Here is a 17,364-nt window from a genome sequence, read left to right on the forward strand (position 1 = left end):
CAAGATGCAGGGGTTTTGTGATCTACCTTGTCAAAGGACGTGTAAACCCTCGTCTTTTTTATTAGCATATTTCTGTTGTCATGGTTACTTGATAATCAACCAAGTCTCCCTCTTGTCCAGATGGTGATGTAGGTTTTTGATAGACACTTTTTCTTAGAAGCCGCAGGAGTCACCGTGTTCCTGCAGTCCTTGAACCAAGCGGGACGATGAAGTATAGCATGATCCGTGCCTGCCAACAACCCAATATAATCAAACATATTTTTTTCACCACGACTAAAGAGAGACAAGTCAAAAAAACCCATTATATTTAAAAAAAAAAAAACAGAAAAACTCTTAGATTTGTGGGGCTGAAGCTGAGCAAAATGGGATTTCTAGACTTTCTAGATTGATGCAGAGTGGTAAAATGGGTTTTCATGAAAGTAAACATTAGCTGTCTGGTAGCGTCGCTGTCTTTAGCAATTTTAACGTATTTGCTACCAATTAGCTACACGTGAAGAAATCTAATCTGTGAGAAAAGTAGTCGTGGTGGTGTTTGGAGATGGACATTTCTCCAAAAAAATGCGTCGGGTTTATTGTCATGACATCACGAGAATAAATGTCGTAGGAGCGTCTTCCCCCGGGATAAAATGACAAACATGGAGGGTTTCGTTATACTTTGGTATCAGTTTGACGTCCAAGGAAAGGCTTAATAGATTACACAAGTGTTTCAAAGTCCTGATGCTGATGATAATCTTGCCTGATGTTTGTGCCAAAATGCTGTCAGTCTTGGTAGACCTGGAATAAATCGTATCCTCTGTGGAAAAACCAAGTCAACGCTGAACTTACTGATCAAAGAAGTATTTGTCGATTTTTCTCAAACGACGACGGTTTGAGTTTCTCGGAAATTCACACTTTTATCGCCCCGTTCTCAGAATCAGAAATGTCTTTAAAAAAAAAAATAAAAATTAATCATATCGTTCTCCTAGTGTGTCCAGACGCCTCTGGCAAAGGTCAAGAGGATCAGTTCCAGCAAAACATTGAGTACAATACACCTTATTGTATCCATCCAAAACACGACGCCTTGATCAGCAGAGATGGGAAATTCGGTCACGTCACTGGCAAAACAAGAAGAATATTGTTAAGAAGTCGCCATCGCAAAAACGCACGGCAGGTTGGGAATGCACCGCTGCCGATCACATATCTTCCCCACACAAAGTATTCCTGTCCAGCTTCCAAATGCCAGGATTTCAGTGGAACACCTGAAATCGCCGTCCCTCGAACGGACGCGGAAGAATTTGTTTTGTTGCGATTCAATGGATGTTTCGTTTTGGTACAATACCCGGGGATAAAACTGCCCGCCATCCGTTCGGCGTCCCGGCGAGCGGACAGGATACGCGCGCTTTCATACTAGCGTGCGGTAAAAGGATGTGAAAAACGCACACCCGACCACCGGCGTGTTCACGCGCTGAACTTCCCTCCTGTACCGATTTGACCGAAGCGTCGCCAGTCCAATGTGGAAATCAAAACATCGGAAAACTCACGCTGGTAGTAGGCCAGGATGATATTTCTTTTTATTGTAAACCGTCGTAAGACAAATTGTTACTGAACCAGATACGGGCGCCCCAAAAACACAGTAAATCCGACTTCGGAGACCCAGGTGCAGCGTACCGCATGCATTAATAAAAGCCAAATGGAAGGCAGTGACAGCACTCTGGAGCCTTTTCAGCTTCTTTTTCTTCTTCTCCTGAGGAGACGTTCCACGGCGGAGGAAGATACCAGCGCGAGTGAGATGTGACTGCTTCCGTTTCTGATGAGCGATTTTTACGGGAATTGAGAACGCGACGGCGGGCGCCCGTCCTCCGGGAGCTGCCAGAAACGCAAAAGTGACGGTTACAGCACAAAGCGGTCAGAAAAGCATGTCCGGGAAAGACCCAGCTGTGCAACGTGGTCGTACTGGACGTCTCCGTCGCTCAATGCGAACATCCGCGCTTTCGCGGAAAGCCGACTTCGTTATCTGCCGACGCGTACCGACCACGCGAATCTGATAACGTCGTCAAAAGTTCTCTGTCAACAAAAGTTCAGCGTGACTCTTGGTCATGTCTGGAGTAACCATGGCAGCAAACAACTTTATGAAACCTACAAACGAAACCCCCTTAGGAACCGATATGGTGTGGATTTGAAACTAAGCAACCTTAGCTCTATTCAAAGCTTCTTTTTTTTTTGTGTGTGTGCGTCGCCGATGTTTGAGCTCAAAAACCGGTGTGCGTCTCACAAAAGCAAAACCTCCAGGGTTCTCATTTTCACTGGATATAAAATGTGATTGACATTTAACACGGCAGCCCAAGGGGTTCTTGGGCGCCACCGCTGTATGTAAATGAGAACTGCCTGTTTGGTTGTTTTTAGCTCCAAAAGTGAAACCAAAAGTGTCGGGTGCAGAGGGGGCGGCGGCGGGCCGGACCCCACGCAGTACGTTGTCAGAATGTGTGACTGATAAGTCGTCCGGCTGCTCTGCAATTTAGAGTCGTAACTGTGGAAGCGGGATATAAACGGCAGGCCGGTGCCGGTTAGGCGACTGCATATCTTCAAATAACCGGCTGTGATAGCATCTATCAACCTCTGTAGGGTTTTATCACTGTTGCAAGTTCAAGAGAATGCTGTTAAAGTTAATTTGGAATCCCCCTCAGAAGTAACACTCAAGTTCTTATTTTTTTCTGTGCCAACCGCTTCCGATCCCATCCGTCAATAGCAAACTAGCAACATAATGAATTTTAATAAAGTTACCGCAAAGAGTAAAACAAGAGCGAGACTCCTGGTTTCCTCTGTGTGAACCAAAGACATATGAGGTCACGGTGTGTGTACGCTCTCTGCTCGTGTGTTTTCAAAAGGGAACAAAGATGGCGGAGCCGCGGTAAACATTTCTCCTGAAAGCCGCTGCGTCTCACGAAAGGCAAAACGTCTGTTTCGCGTCATTTCTCGGCCCCCGTAGGAAAACGTCGGATTCCGTTAGTATCGAATGAAATACCGATACTTTTGACGAGTCCGACTTGACGGCGGTGAACGTTTTTGGCGTGTCGGTGCCCCGCGGGGCATGAAAAAGGTCCCTAATGCGTTCTGGATCAAAAACAAGAATAACCCTCCTCGCATTAGACACTTTGACCCGCCTCCAAGGTGGAACGCCGGCTGCGTACCGTTCAGCCAAACCCGGGGCCGGCCTGAGACGGATGTGGCTCGCTGGGATAATTAACGGAATGGCGCCGTCCCCGGCGCTCGTGTTTGCACCTGTGCTTTTTCTGCTTTGACAAGTCAGAGTGTCTGCTGTCGGGGAGGGAAAAAGCCCCTGCTTTCTCTGTTTGGGCAAAATAAACATTTATTGCTCTCGTTTCCTGGATTCAGAGGGATACGCGACGCTGCCTGATGCACGGGCGCTCCTGTTTTTAGCTTAAATGAAGAGCCTTGTTGACTCCGCTGCCAAATTAAAATGATCAACGTCGGCCTGTTTTTGCTCCACGCCGGATACAAACATTGTTTGGATGTTAATGCTCGCTTCGGTGTAGGTTGTGATTTCATTGCCAGGATGTTTGATGCCAATAATGATTTGGATAATGTTGACGGATTATGCCGGAATTGTTGATTTGCGTTTGAGTTATTGACTTACCAAAGTCTTGGTGTCCAAACAAGAACATCCACGCAACGTGACATCGGAATGCCTCGGTGCCGATTTGTATGTTTGAGCATCGACGAGATTCAAAATTCCGAGCCAAAACAAGTGGCGGCACTCGTCTCGCGATGCTAAAGTAGCATTCGGCGGTCGTATTCGAACGCACCACGTGATAAAATGAAGTATTCATCGAGCCGTCATTACGTTTCCCGTCTCATTAATGTTCCCCCGGCTATTGCAGGTTTTTACTTTTCAACTCCTCTGCCGTTTCCCAGCGTCTCGCCCTCAATCACACATGTTGTCATTTGTTGAGGACACAGACATGCTTGTGCCTGATGAACATAATGAGATTATTTCAGACAAGTTGTAATTCAAAAATTATGCGCGCATTGATGGGCACATATTAAGATGGCAGCTTTAATGTGATTAATAGTCTTGATATTTTTTGATTTAATTTATGGGTTTTCAGGACGATTTGCTTGTTGAGCTTAATATTTCAGAATATTTAACAAGAGGTCAGCTATAATTGACATTTCCATACTTGTTATTGACTACTTGTTAGCTTTTCATCTCGCTGTTTTTAGGAAAACAAAAAACCTAAAATATGGCGATTTCCTCCCATCTTGATCTTCTCACATGGTTGTGTGGTTTAACACTTTGGGTTGCTTGCTAGCGTTGATCTGGAAGATCTTCAGTGGTGAGACAAAGTTAATTCCCGAAGATTTTGAGATAAATGCGTGCGAATGAAATGAAAGCAAAAGGACATTTCCTCGTATGCGTGTCGTTCCCGTCTTCTGCCTTTTTACATGCGTACTTTCCCCAGTCGTACGATGTGTCCTGCAGTATCGTGATCAGGCGACGTCCGAGTGACGATAAAATGCTGCAGAATTAGCTGCAGTTCGGAACCTCCAGAAACCAAATTGCTATCGGAAGACCAAGAAAACGTCTGAGAACTCGCTGTTGGCGAAGGCCGAAGGGGAATTTTGATTCTCGTTTGGCCTCAAAAGCAGAGACTAGAACACGGACTGGTCAGTTTCCTACAATCAGTCTTTTTGGCATCGGTGTCTTCGAGGGCTACATTGGTCAACATCCCACTCTGAACTTTCTTCGACGCGAACGCCGCCCAATACGAAGTATGACGAAGGACACGTGTAGGCTAGCTTAGCCGGTCCTGCTTCTTGTTCATTTACGGTAAGAACGCGAGCAACACCTGTCTTCCTGTTGGTGTTGGCAGCTTGTTTACGGTTGAATTAAACGTGGAGGAAAGGGCTCGTTAAATGCTATTTACACAACAAGAGCGGATGCTCCCATCAGGCTCTTCGGTGGCTCCTGGCAGAAGGCCTGAAGGAAGGTTTCTTCAATCCAGTCCTCTGTCATGCTAATGTTTACTGTCGGCTTACTGCTGACTGGGGCGTAATTGCCCCTCAGAAACTACAAATCGGCTGGTAGATGCTGTGATATGGCGACATTTATATCATAAGTAGGTTAAATATGGGTTAATATTGACTGGCATGAGCAGAAATTGTCAGGCTTCAGTTTGCGTACGTACAGGGTAAATCACTTAATATCCGTTAACGACTTATTTTCTGATCAATGGACCTTTGCTAGATTTAAGTATCAGTGAAGCTTGTCTTCGTTTATCGTGAAAGCAAGACATGGATATATTATACAGTACTTGGATTACTATTAGCTAGCAAGCTAGCTAGCTAGCATAACATTGTGGTTGAGCGAAGCGGATACTTGTACGTTAACAGAGATGGGGATTTAACTTTCCTTGTTTTGAAAGTATAAACTGACTATTTAGCATTTAACTTGTGTAAATAAGCATTGAACAAAAAATAAAAACCTCCAGGTTAGTTGATTTAAATCCATCTGTTATTTGTTGATATAAGATATTTTCCATCAGGTCAGGCAACTTCACTGTTGCTCCTCCTCTTACTTTGCTGTTACAAATGTCTAATATTACACCAGCCTTAGTCGTGTTATTTTTGTCTTTTTTTTTCCCTGACACAATCACTGTTCTTTTTTGCTTTTAACTGTCTCAGAATCACTTCCTGAGATTTCCTGTCCTGTGTTTGGTTCACGTTGAATTCCCGACTGTACTGAGCCAGTCCGTCCATGCATTTTTTTTGGAGAATACAGCGATCAGAGCAGTGGCTAATGGATGAATTAATGTAATGATGAGGCCTTTCTTTTTAATGGCCCACTGGTTCCGGTTTAAGATTGGCCGTCGAGTCTTTCCCACCCTTTTTAAACACAAACAAACACTCCATTGTTGCAAAAATCTTTACGGCAAGGGAAAAATGGTTCCCGCACTCTTGCAACCCTTTCTTTTTGCACCTGCTCGGAACAAATATGTGGATGTTGAAAATAGAAGTTGAAGTTGACCCCCGTGTTTTGTCGCAACAAGCGAACTTCCTGTCTCTCAATCTTGATTTTTTTTTTTTTTTTTTTTTTTTTCTCCACCGTTTTCAACCACCTGTGACTAGATTCACCCACATCTACCATCACGTGAGCGAAAGGTTTTTGTTCTGACTCACCAGAGCGGCCCGTTTATTGATCAACAAAAAGAACATTGAAGAGGCTGCACATGGGTAACACAGCCTTCTTCACTTCTTTTTTTTTTTAATTTTTTTTTATTTTATTAAATCGGTGGGCAGAATGGCAGGGTGACCCCCGGTACCTCACTGTTCAGTTTTACTGACCAACTGGTGCACAGCAAAGCTCTCTGGCCTATTGGCTGCCTGGTTTCTTGCTGGCTGGATGGCAGCTGCTGCTGTTCAAACAGAGTTGCAGCTGCCGGGTCTTTTGTTCTAACACGCTCATGCACACACACACAATCAATGAGTACATTTTGGAAAAGAAAGAAGTTCTCTTGTTTGGTAGTAAAATAGGGATGGGGGCGGGCTTGGTGGGGGGAGCACGAGCGTGAAGCTGTCCTGTGTGTTTGCAGAGACCTTATATATAAATTCCCAAACCAGCAAATTTCTCGACCGGGTGTGTTTTTTAATTTTTTTTTGGTGGGGGGTTTAACAACACTGTCGATCAACCCGAGAGGTAAAAATGTGCAATCACTTTCACCGGTGACTTGCGCAAGTGAGGCGTATCGAGCAAACACGGCGAATTTCGGTTTAACGGCAACCCCGGCTTGCTTCAGATCCTCGCCGGCAGAAATTATGTAACGTGTGACCTGACTTGAGCAAGCGCAGACACTCCTAGAAATGTCCAGATGCAGGAACAATAACGGAGGAGGCTTTAGAGCGGCACCTCATTGAAGAAACGGCAACCTTTTGTGCTAATTCCTGCCCTCCTGTTTTCTCCCTCCCCCCCCCTCTGTCCGCAGGAACGAGGACCATGGAGTAGCAAGCTTCAAAATAGCAGCTAGCTGATTAGCTCCTCACCGCACAACTCACCTCCCTCCATTCAGCCCCCTCCATCTGCGGGCCCCCCAGCCAGCCATGGCGGACCCGGGGATGTTGAGTCTATTCGGGGACGACGCAGGGCTGTTCTCAGATGGATTAGATGGTCTGGGAGACTGTTTCTCGCAGCAGCCTGCCCCCGGCCAATCCAACCCGCTCGCCCAGCAGACTAATCCCTCTCTGAATCACGAGCACCAGGGAAACCGGGGTTACCACCAAGGGATGCTCCTCGGTTCCGGACCCGGGCCGGCGCAGCCGAAATTGGGCCAGATGTATGACCACAGCCCCTACGCGGGCTACGAGCAACCTGGTACTCCCGGAGGAAGGATGATGACGCAGAACGGTCCCAGCCAGGGGCCGCCTAATGTGAACACGGCCATGAACGGCATGGCTTCTCACTATCATAACAATCCGGCTAACTCTAGCAGCACCCACCACGGGTACCCGGGTGAAGCTGGGGCAGGAGGTGGCGGGGGCGGCGTCTGGGGCCAGCAGCACCAAAGCAGATCGGCTTATCAGCAGCCCCCGACGCAAGCGAGCGGAGCCCCCGGCCAGATGGGACCCTTCCAGATGTCTCAAGGCAACTACAGCGGGATGCAAGGCCAGCCCTCGTCGAACGCAGCTCGCATGAACCAACACTACCCTCCGCAGAGCATGGCGCCACCTGCTCAGGACCCCTCTCACTACCTGGGACATGTTGGAATGGTGGGGGGGCAAATGAGGCACCCCCAGCCGCAGCCTCAACCGCAGGGCTACCCCAACATGGGCCACACAACCAGATACCCGCATTCTCCTTCCCGACAGCCCCCGCACCCTCACCAACATCAGCAGGGCATGGGGGGGTTCGGCGGCGGCCAGTACCCGGGCTACCAGGGCCAGTACGGCACCATGGGATCCGGGATGGGCCAAGGCGCCGCCGCTAACGTCAATACTAACGCCAGCCCGGCGATGGGACCGGGGCAGCTCGGCCAGCGATTCAACCAGGGATCGGGCCAGGCCGCGGGGCAGCAGGGGCAGCGGTATCCCCCGGGGGCGACGCACCAACCCCACCAGACCCACTCGGTCCCGATGCAGCAGGCGGGGCAGCAAGGCCAGCCTATGCATCCCCTAAGCCACCCCCAGAGTCTGCCCCAGTCTCAAAACCAGCCCCAGTCCCACCTTGCCCCCCCAGCTCAGGGATCCTACCCCTCTCCCCCCTCCATGTCCCCGATGCGGGTTTTGGGAACCCCTACCCCTCCCCCTCAACAGGGCAGACCCCCGAGTGCGGGACTGGCCGGGCCCACCGAGGTTCCGGGGTACACGGGCCTGCAGTCCACGCCCAATACCATCGCCCACCCTCAGAGAACTCCCCAGACCCCCATGTCCGGCCCGCACCCCCAGCACCAGCAGGCCCACGGCATGCCCCCGAACGCAGGGCAGATGTACCCCGGCATGGGGCCGCAGCGGGGGCCGCAAATGGTCCCGAACAGGCCTCAGCTCCAGCCGCAGCAAGGTGAGCCACGTGCAAGTCTTTTCGGTGATACAACTCTCGCCCCCAACCCATGTCTTAAGGTTACCTGTTCGCTCAGGGTCAATTCGGTCTTATCAATCTAGACTAACTTTTGGGAGTTCCCGTCGTGTCCCCCTTCCCGATCCGAAGCCACTCTGTCACTTTTAACATTTAGAGAATTTGCAGCTTCATACTTGTCTCTCCGATGAGTATCCCCACCCTTCCGCCGCCCTGCATGTGCTTTGATCGTGCGCTCCGATGATACTAATGACTCGTCCTTCTTGGCTCCAGGGCCCCACGAAGCCCCGGTTGGCCAGGGGGGGGACCAGCGCCTGCTCCAGGCCCAGCAGCAGGCCTCCAGAAGCGGGCAGCCCCTGCCTCCCTCTCCCATGGGTTTCCAGGGCCCGCCCGTCGGTCAGCACGGAGCCCTGCCCCCGGGCCAGGGCTTAGCGCCTCCCGCCGCCAACGCTCAATCTCAGCACGCGCACCTGCCCCCCCACCACCTGCAGAGCACGCCGCCTCCCCCCAGCCAGGCGCCCCACTCGTGGGCGCCTCCTCCCGGCGCCTCGCACCCGCTGTCCTCCCCCCCTGTCACCCCACAGAAAGTGCCTCACGTACAGGTGAGTCTCCATCAAACGGACGCTTTGATGCGGTTTCGGCGCGGCGAGGGGGGGGGGGTGTGGGCGGGCGGGAGACAGATCAAGACGACGCGTTTGTTTTCAAGTGCGGGTGTGCTTGATGCGAATGTTTATTTTTCATGTGGGTGGGGTAAATTGTGTGTTTGGAGTGTAAGGGAAGTGTGCAGTGTTTGTGTGTACATGACATTTGAGAACACAGCGGTGCATTGGGCACTGCTTCACCGGGGTTTGTGTGTGTGTGTGTGTGTGTGTGTGTGTGTGCGTGTTGGGGGGGTGGATTTTTGCAGCTGTTTGTTTCCTGAAACACGTGCGCAATACACATGAACCAACACCCTCGTGCACGCACACAGAGGCGCCACCAGCATAATCTCCCCCACCACCACCCCCCTCCTCTGTAGAGGAAACCTCCCTTCCTGTCTCAGCCTCCTCCCCGTCTCCGCTCTTTCCGCTCTGCCTGTCTGTCTCTCTTGTCTTTTCAGGGGTGTCATCTTTTAGTTAATGTTCTCTAGCCGGATGTTGGAGAGAGAGAGACAGTTTGGTGAAGAGGGAGACGGCGGGGAAGGGAGCTGTGGGAGTGATTAAGAGGAAGGGGGGGAGGGGAAGTAAGTGGGAAAACAAGCAAAGATCTCCAGAGAGGGAGTCTAGGATCTCTGGTGAAGGAGATGGGGAAGAAGTGGAGGGCTGTTGGGAAGACATGAGCGGTTTTCAGTGGCAACCTCCGTGTGCGTGTGTGTGTGTGTGTGTGTGTGTGTGTGTGTGTGTGTGTGTGTGTGTGTGCGAGCGATTGCTGGTGTCACGTGCCCCTCGGCTTCCATTAGCTTGTTTTGTTGCTCAAAGCCCCCTTTCTCCACTGACCCATTCACACACAATAGCAGCCCTGTGGTCTCACACGCACACACACACACACACACACACACACACCCAGTCCCCCTTTTCTATTCCCTTCTCGTTCACACATTCTCCTCCCTCACCCACCCCGGCTCCACCCCACCCCCCCGTTCTCCCAAGTCTGCGTGGCTGCATTTTGTGGTTGACATTTCAGCCGTCACACTTAATTTATCCAGCACTCCTGACCTAGATGCCAGGTTGACTGGTTAGCCCTGCTTCTCGCCTGGGCGCGCCGCGTGCGCCATCCCAACTCTAGCTGCAGGCCTGGCAGCCCCAGTCAACACGAACACACACACACACACACACACACGCACACACATGCCAACAGTGTGGTCTGGAATGGGACGACAAAAGCGCCTGGGGAAATAGGATAGCCTGGCTAGCGGAGAAGTTGGAGTGGTGTGTCTGCGGCACTGAGAGGCAGTTCTTTCTGTGCCTCATGATGCACTTGTTAGAAAGACACACACACACACACACACACACACACACACACACACAGGTCAGTCAGTCGTGATGACTGTATGTCTGGTAGTCTAAGCTCCATCTGTTCACTAAGCATGGTTATTACGCACACACACACACACTCACACACACGTGTGCCTCCGTCAGCAGCTCAAGGTCACAGCTCTGGCAGAGTGCTGTGTTGTGACCTTTATTCCACATCTCCTGCACACACACACACACACACACACACACACACACACACACACACACACACACACACACACACAGTGTTGCGTGCAGCACTCTAGTTGACATATAACATGCCTGCCCTGCCCCTCCCCCCCGCTCATGCACGCTTTCAGCGAGCTGCTATGCCAAGCCAGCACACCGTGGCTCCGCAGCTTCGAGGAAATGCCTCTTTTGAATATTTACCCTCAGCGTCGGTGCGGATTTTCGACACCATTTTTTTTTTTTTTTTTTTTCCCTCCCCTGTCGTCGGTTGACGGATTTCTCCGTTCTTTCCCCACCCGCGGTGTCATGTGTGTCAAGGGGAACGTTCCCAAACACATTAACCACCCCGGCGCATCTCGTTTTCCCCCACTGTTCTTCCTAATTGGTTTTCGCTCCGGTTAAGCCCGGTTTGCCCGTCCGTCAAACAGGGGTACGGTCAAGACGGCGGCGAGGCTTAAATCAAAAACGCCATCCATAGATCACCCGGGCCACCTTCTGGTTCTTGACGGTGACGTCCTTAATCATCCCTGGAGGACAGATAATGAGTGTATGAAAGTGGTCACCTTGGCAGGGTAGCTCCCAGTTAGCTGATTCATCTCGGCCTTGGTGGTTGAGCGGCTTTTACAGAAGTTGTTATTGGAATCTCACCGGTCCGAGACGTGCGGCTGCAGCTGCAGGGTCCGACAGGTCAGAGAGTTGTTTTTTTTTCCCCCCCTTACAACCTGGAGGACCCTTCACATCTGCATTCACGCATTTCCAAAATCCCAGCGTGAGAAGTTGGGACCGTTTTGTTGCGCTAACACAAAATGGTGACCCGTAGCCAGATTAGCGGGCGGCGGATGATTTCATCAACTTGGCCTCCCATCGATTTTTCATCGCCGCTCCAAACCCTGCATTTGTGTTGAGGGGGTGTTTGCGGAGAGCATCCGAATATTTATAGCTCGGGCCGCGAGAAGAAATAACGCAATTTCTGGACTATTGGGCGCACCTCAATATAAGCCGCACTAGCTAGCCCAGGGGCGGCTCCGAGTGGCTTGGGAAAATAAATTATAAATATTTAATTGAAGTATATTTCATTTGTGTTAATTCCTTTTTTTTTTTTAACTTTTAGTTCTAAGTTGGAAGATTATTGTGATCTTGAAATATTAGATAAAATTATATTTATTATTTTTCGTCGCTCAAAATAAGCCGGTATACCCGCCAGCCGGTAGAGTCCCGATTTGCAGATGCTGTGCGCTGAAGTTCAGGAGCGGAAGTCCCATAAACCAGGTAAAATAAATATTTATGAAGATATTTTGCAAATATTTATTTTTCATTGTTTACTGACACAGTGATTTTTCTCCTGATTTATTTTTAAAATTCAGTTCAAGGCTCCGCTACACGCTCTGAAAGCCCAAAGCTCAAAATGAGTTCATTACATAAGTAAAATTTAATTTTCTCTGTTATACTTTGTGAATTTCAGAAGCAACACACTTGTTTATACAAAGTGTAAAGGTTATAAAAGCAATATATACAGTGGTACCTTTATTTTAGACGTCAAAAAGCAATTGCGGCTCCCAGTGTTTTCTTTTCCGAGGAAACCGGGTCCAAATGGCTCTTTGGGCGTTACGTGTTGCCGACCCCTGGGCTAGCTAGCCGATCGCTATCTTGGGCTTCCTCCTGCGCACCAAAACCGTCAAAGTCGTCTTCTTTGAATTTCCCGGTCATTTCATCGGTCCGATGTGGGAGGATAAATGTTTTAGCGGCCTGAAGCTCATTATCCCCCCCCCCCAAAATAAACCATATATTAGCCGCATTGTTGTTTAAGTGAAAAAAATTGCGGCTTATTGTCCGGAAATTACAGTAGAAGGCTAGTAGTGTGGAATCCATTGGATTGCGCTCATTCTGGAAACTTCATTTTTTTTAAGGTGTTCACATTTCAGTTTGCGGTTGTAGCAGCTGCAGTTCCCCCGCATCGGAAAAATGACCCAAATCGACGCGTAAATTGGATTAAAACCGAATCGATCACGTCCCTACGAACCGTTAACATTAAAAAAACAAAATGAGAAGCCTCGCCGCTTCCGCACGCTTTGCATCCGTGGTCGCCGCGGATCACGCCACGTGAACACGCCACAAGCTACTGACGCAGAAAGTACAAGTTAGCACACAACGCCTGGAATATTTGATGTCTGGGGCACCTAGAGAGCTTAGGAAAGGTAACCGTGGAAAGAAAAAAACCCTAAATGAAAGATATTGTTGTGCGGTGACTTCTGCTTCGGCGTTGTAACTTCTCACCATCTAGAGGATTCAAATTTTTTTTTTTTTTGGGCAACCACTTTCCATTGAATCTCCTCTCCAATTAAGCTTCCCGACTCCAGAAAGTGTGTTTTGGCCGTGCTTCCATCTCCTCGGGCCGAAGCCTCGGCTCCACGGCGGTAGTGATGCAGCAGAATGTAATCATGTGAGAAATGGCTTCATGCGGAGGACGTTCCCCTAATACGGAGCTTTCCCGAGCAGAATGGTGATTGATAAAGGTTTCTACTAATGCTCTGTGAGACGGGGCTCTTTTTAGGGGGGTGGGGGATCGTCTTTTTTTTTTTTTTTTTTTTATTTAGTTAGTTTTATACATATGAAAATCACAGAGCAGGTTTTTCACTCCTCACCTCCACGCTCACCTTCCTCTGTCCTCCCGAGAGCCATCGTCTGCTTCGGGTCTTTCGTTTTCACCGGGAAGCACGCCGGCGAGGCTGATGTCTCTTAATGGGATGCAGGATTCCCACGCCTCCTGGACAAAACAAAAACAAACACAATTTTTCCATTAAAAATCTCTCATTCTGTGGGTTTTGCATACACGGAAAAATCCGAGATGGCTTTCCTTTTAAAAAAAAAAATTCCAAGCTGGAGTGGGAGGGGCCAAGTAAAGAGTGGGGGGTTGTCTTATTGTCCATCCAAACAATTGCTTTCTGAAAATCTCCCAGCCTTTAGAAAAGAGCTGGAACCCTCCATCTTTGGGTAAATCATTGGCTTCGGGATGGCGTTTTCCATATTATGTTTTTTTTTTTTTGTTTTTTTTTTAAAAGTAAAAGAAAAATCATGGAAAACCGGCTTCAAACAGAGCCGGATTTACTATTCAAATCACCGGGCGCCAGGCGGGACGGGAACGCGTGTGCGAATGTTTGCGAAAACAACCAGTGTGTCTTCATTGTCATTCGTGTGATTGATTATCTGGGAAGCTTGGCAGGAGGACAGATTTATCTCTGGCACCCACCCCCACCGCCTCCCCTCGCCGTCCCACCCACCCCCCACATTTGTGTGCCTAAATGGCTCAGTTTACGTGTTGTCAGCAGGTGTTTGTGTGCAATGCGTGCAGCAGTTGTGTGACCTTGCAGTAGTTTGGTCGTGACGTGTGTGTGTGTGTGTGTGTGTGCATTATTAGCATTCTCCTGATGCAAGTGGACTTGGAGTGATAACAACCTGACTCTCCTTCCCCTTCCACGTGAACACAACCATGCTACGCGAAAAAATGCCCGCATGTGTGTGTGTGTGCGCTGATGCTTTTGCATTTTACGATGAACTTGCTGATGCTCACACACTCCTCCGTTGATACGTTTTGACACACCTAAAACGCACAAGTGTGTTTTATGCACGCGCGCACACACACACACACACCCTCGGAGGCACTGTACCGCTCTGGTATGACACACACGGACTCACACACACTCCCTCGCCGCGCCTTTTTGAAGTATGGAGATAATTTATTCGTGTCATGATGCCTGATTTCCCATCTGCTACTGGGACCCTGAGCAGCTGGAGAGAGAGAACGAGGGAGGGAGCGACGGAGGAGAGGGAGAGGGAGGAGAGGCAGCTGGAGAGCCTCCCAACAGCTGGTAACCAGTTTCCTGTCACAGAAAGCTTACTTGGGAGCAATAAGGGGGAAGGAGGAGGTGCGGCGAAGCTGCGAAGGAGCAGGGGGTTGAGTTTGCAGGATGGCGAAAGGTGGAAAAATGAGGTGTCAGCGCGTTGGTGAGGAGGGCAGGAAGGGGGGAAATACTGCAGCAACAGGAAGTTGTGGTGTGGATGGATGGATGGATGGATGGATGGATGGGTGTGTGTGTGGGTGTGTGTCTAGATGGATGGTTGCTCTGTGGCGCACCATTACACACTAATGCAACTCCACGCCCTTCCCCCCCCCCAGCAGGCAGCACTGAGTGACAGGCCGGCACAGTGGAACCAGCAGCGCACACACACACACACACACACACACACACCTGCACCAGATCCATGTTAAACCCGGTGTAGTGGCTAAAGTTCCCTCTCAGTATTTGTCAAAGTATTCACTCATTTAACCACTCTTAAGACGGAAAGAACGAGTCTGTACGCGTGTTTACTGTTGACGACGGTAGAAAACAGTGTGTCGCTCCGTCTTTTACTGAATCAGACCAGCAATCAAACAGTTTTACCTTTATACACATTTGAAGTGATTACGTCATAGCTCAGCGCCCGCTCCTAACCTTATTTGGTTAACCTAAACATGCCATAAATAAGCATGTACTCAACAAAAAAGCAAAATTAAATACGATAAAGTAATTATGCTATAACCAACAATCACCAAAATACACTGCTCAAAAAAATAAAGGGAACACTTAAAAAAACACATCCTAGATCTAAATGAATGAAATATTCTTATGAAATACTTTGCTCTTTACACAGTTGAATGTGCTGACAACAAAATCACACAAAAATGATCAGTGGAAATCTATTGTATCAACCCATGGAGGTCTGGATTAGGAATCACACTCCAAATTAAAGTGTAAAAACAAACTCCAGGCTGATCCAACTTTGATGTAATGTCCTTAAAACAAGTCCAAATGAATCTGTGTTGCTTCCTGAGTGGACACTATGATTTCACACAAGTGGGATTGACTTGGAGTTACATTGTGTTGTTCAAGTGTTCCCTTTATTTTTTTGAGCAGTATGTAATTCAAATAATATTATATCCAAATCTGAGACTAACTTACAAAAAATGGAAAATGGCACTCACACCCGGGTTAGATCTGCGTGGGACTGCAGGCGGTGAAATGGCGTTTCAAACCTCCTCCTCCTCTGCACGCTGGACGCCAGAACGTCTCCACGAACCCCCCTGAGATCTGACTCGGATGTACTCGCGTTAAGGAAAAACCTGAGCGTTGCCACGGCGTTTAATCGCGAATCTCCGCCACGGACACGTAGCTTAGCGTAGCAAAGCCCGGGCGCTCATCTGACAATCAACCACACGCGTGTTACATGAAGATCCTCTCCAGACCATCCCATCGGTGCAACGTTTCCACTTTTTGGTGAAATTCTTCCGATAATAAACAAAACGGTATTTCAGGTTGGAACAAGGAGGGTCTGAAGGTTCTCCGTGTTTTCCTGTGAACTTTTTATTTCCCGAGTGACTGACGTCGGTTCGCTTTCTGCCCCCCTCCAGCATTCCCCCACAGACTCGTCAGGCGACGCCTCAATGATGGTTCCTGACAGGCCGACTGGCGGCGCCGGTGACCCCAGCCAGTCCATCAGCACAGAGCAGCCCTGCGACCAGGAGACCAAGCCAAAAAAGAAGAAGAAGAAGAAAGCGAAAGTGGCGGACGAGGAGGAGGAACGGAGGAAGGCGGCGAAGGGAGACCAAGACAAGAGTCTGTTTCCCGGAGCGGGAAGTGAGGCGGGCGAGCAGCTCGTCGGCACGGGAACTGTAGACGGGAGTTCGCCGCCGGTAGATGAGAAGAAGAAGCGGAAAAAGAAACCAAAGGAGAAGGCGGAGGGCAAAGAGCCCAAGCCCCCGAAGACGCCCAAAACACCCAAGACCCCCAAGACCCCCAAAGAGCCCAAGGAGAAGAAGGCCAAGAGCTCCACGCCCAAGCCGAAGGCCCCCAAGAAAACCAGGTAGGAGCCGCCGCGGGTTCCCAGCGCGCCTCCGCCGCTATATGCCAGATGCGCTGATCCACGGGGTCAAAGGTCATAGTCATGGTGACTCTCAAAACTCCTGGTTAGACAGGCAACCCGTGACCCCATAATCTTCTAGCTACTCCTGCACCAAATTTCACAGAATTTCCAGGGTTAGCGCTTCAGCCGCGGCAAGAAGGGGTCTTTCATGGAGGGGTTTGCATCTTCCCCCAATGTCTGCGTGGAGTTCCTCTCGCAGTTCTTGCAGGAGCTTCACTGGAGACCCCAAATTGTCCAGATCTGTGTGGTTATATGCCTCTTTACGACCTGGATGACTGGGTCAGTAGTTGTATGCTTCTGTAGGTGGTCCTGTGGTCACCTGGCAACCAGGCCAGGGTGAACCCCGCCTCTCGCCCAATCACAGTCGGGTTCGGCTCCCGCGCCGCCACGACTCCCAGTGCAGGATAAACCTATCAGAGAATGAATGAATGAATTTTCCAGGACGCTCAGTCAGTCCAAGTTTTCGTCGGCCACATTCGGTCCCTGTACACTGAAAGACCTTGAGGTATTCTGCATCTTCTTATCGCCGGCAAATTCTCTGAAAAGATGAACTCATTCCCTCAATCAGCCTCGAGCTCATCGGTTCCCACAGTGTTAAACATTTCACATGATTTATAGTTTTTTTTTTCTCTCTCAAAATGGCCAGTTCTTGTTGTGTTG

At 49.5% G+C, this 17,364-nt stretch overlaps 1 protein-coding gene across 3 annotated transcripts in view; it reads left to right on the forward strand.

Annotated features, from left to right (window-relative positions):
* The window catches only part of chd7 (chromodomain helicase DNA binding protein 7), a 70,859-nt gene that overhangs the window by 13,597 nt on the left and 39,898 nt on the right, over positions 1–17,364 (forward strand). For all 3 annotated transcript variants that reach the window (XM_086172657.1, XM_086172655.1, XM_086172656.1), the window contains exons 2-4: positions 6,981–8,548; positions 8,837–9,165; positions 16,193–16,644. In XM_086172657.1, the coding sequence (XP_086028783.1) occupies positions 7,096–8,548; positions 8,837–9,165; positions 16,193–16,644 (2,234 nt within the window). In that variant the 5' untranslated portion in view covers positions 6,981–7,095. The remainder of the gene's footprint in view (positions 1–6,980; positions 8,549–8,836; positions 9,166–16,192; positions 16,645–17,364) is intronic.

This window comes from Fistularia commersonii, chromosome 25 (assembly GCF_037954325.1).
Source record: "Fistularia commersonii isolate RoL2024-O1a breed Wild chromosome 25, RoL_Fcom_v1.0, whole genome shotgun sequence".
Taxonomy (NCBI): Eukaryota; Metazoa; Chordata; class Actinopteri; order Syngnathiformes; family Fistulariidae; genus Fistularia; species Fistularia commersonii.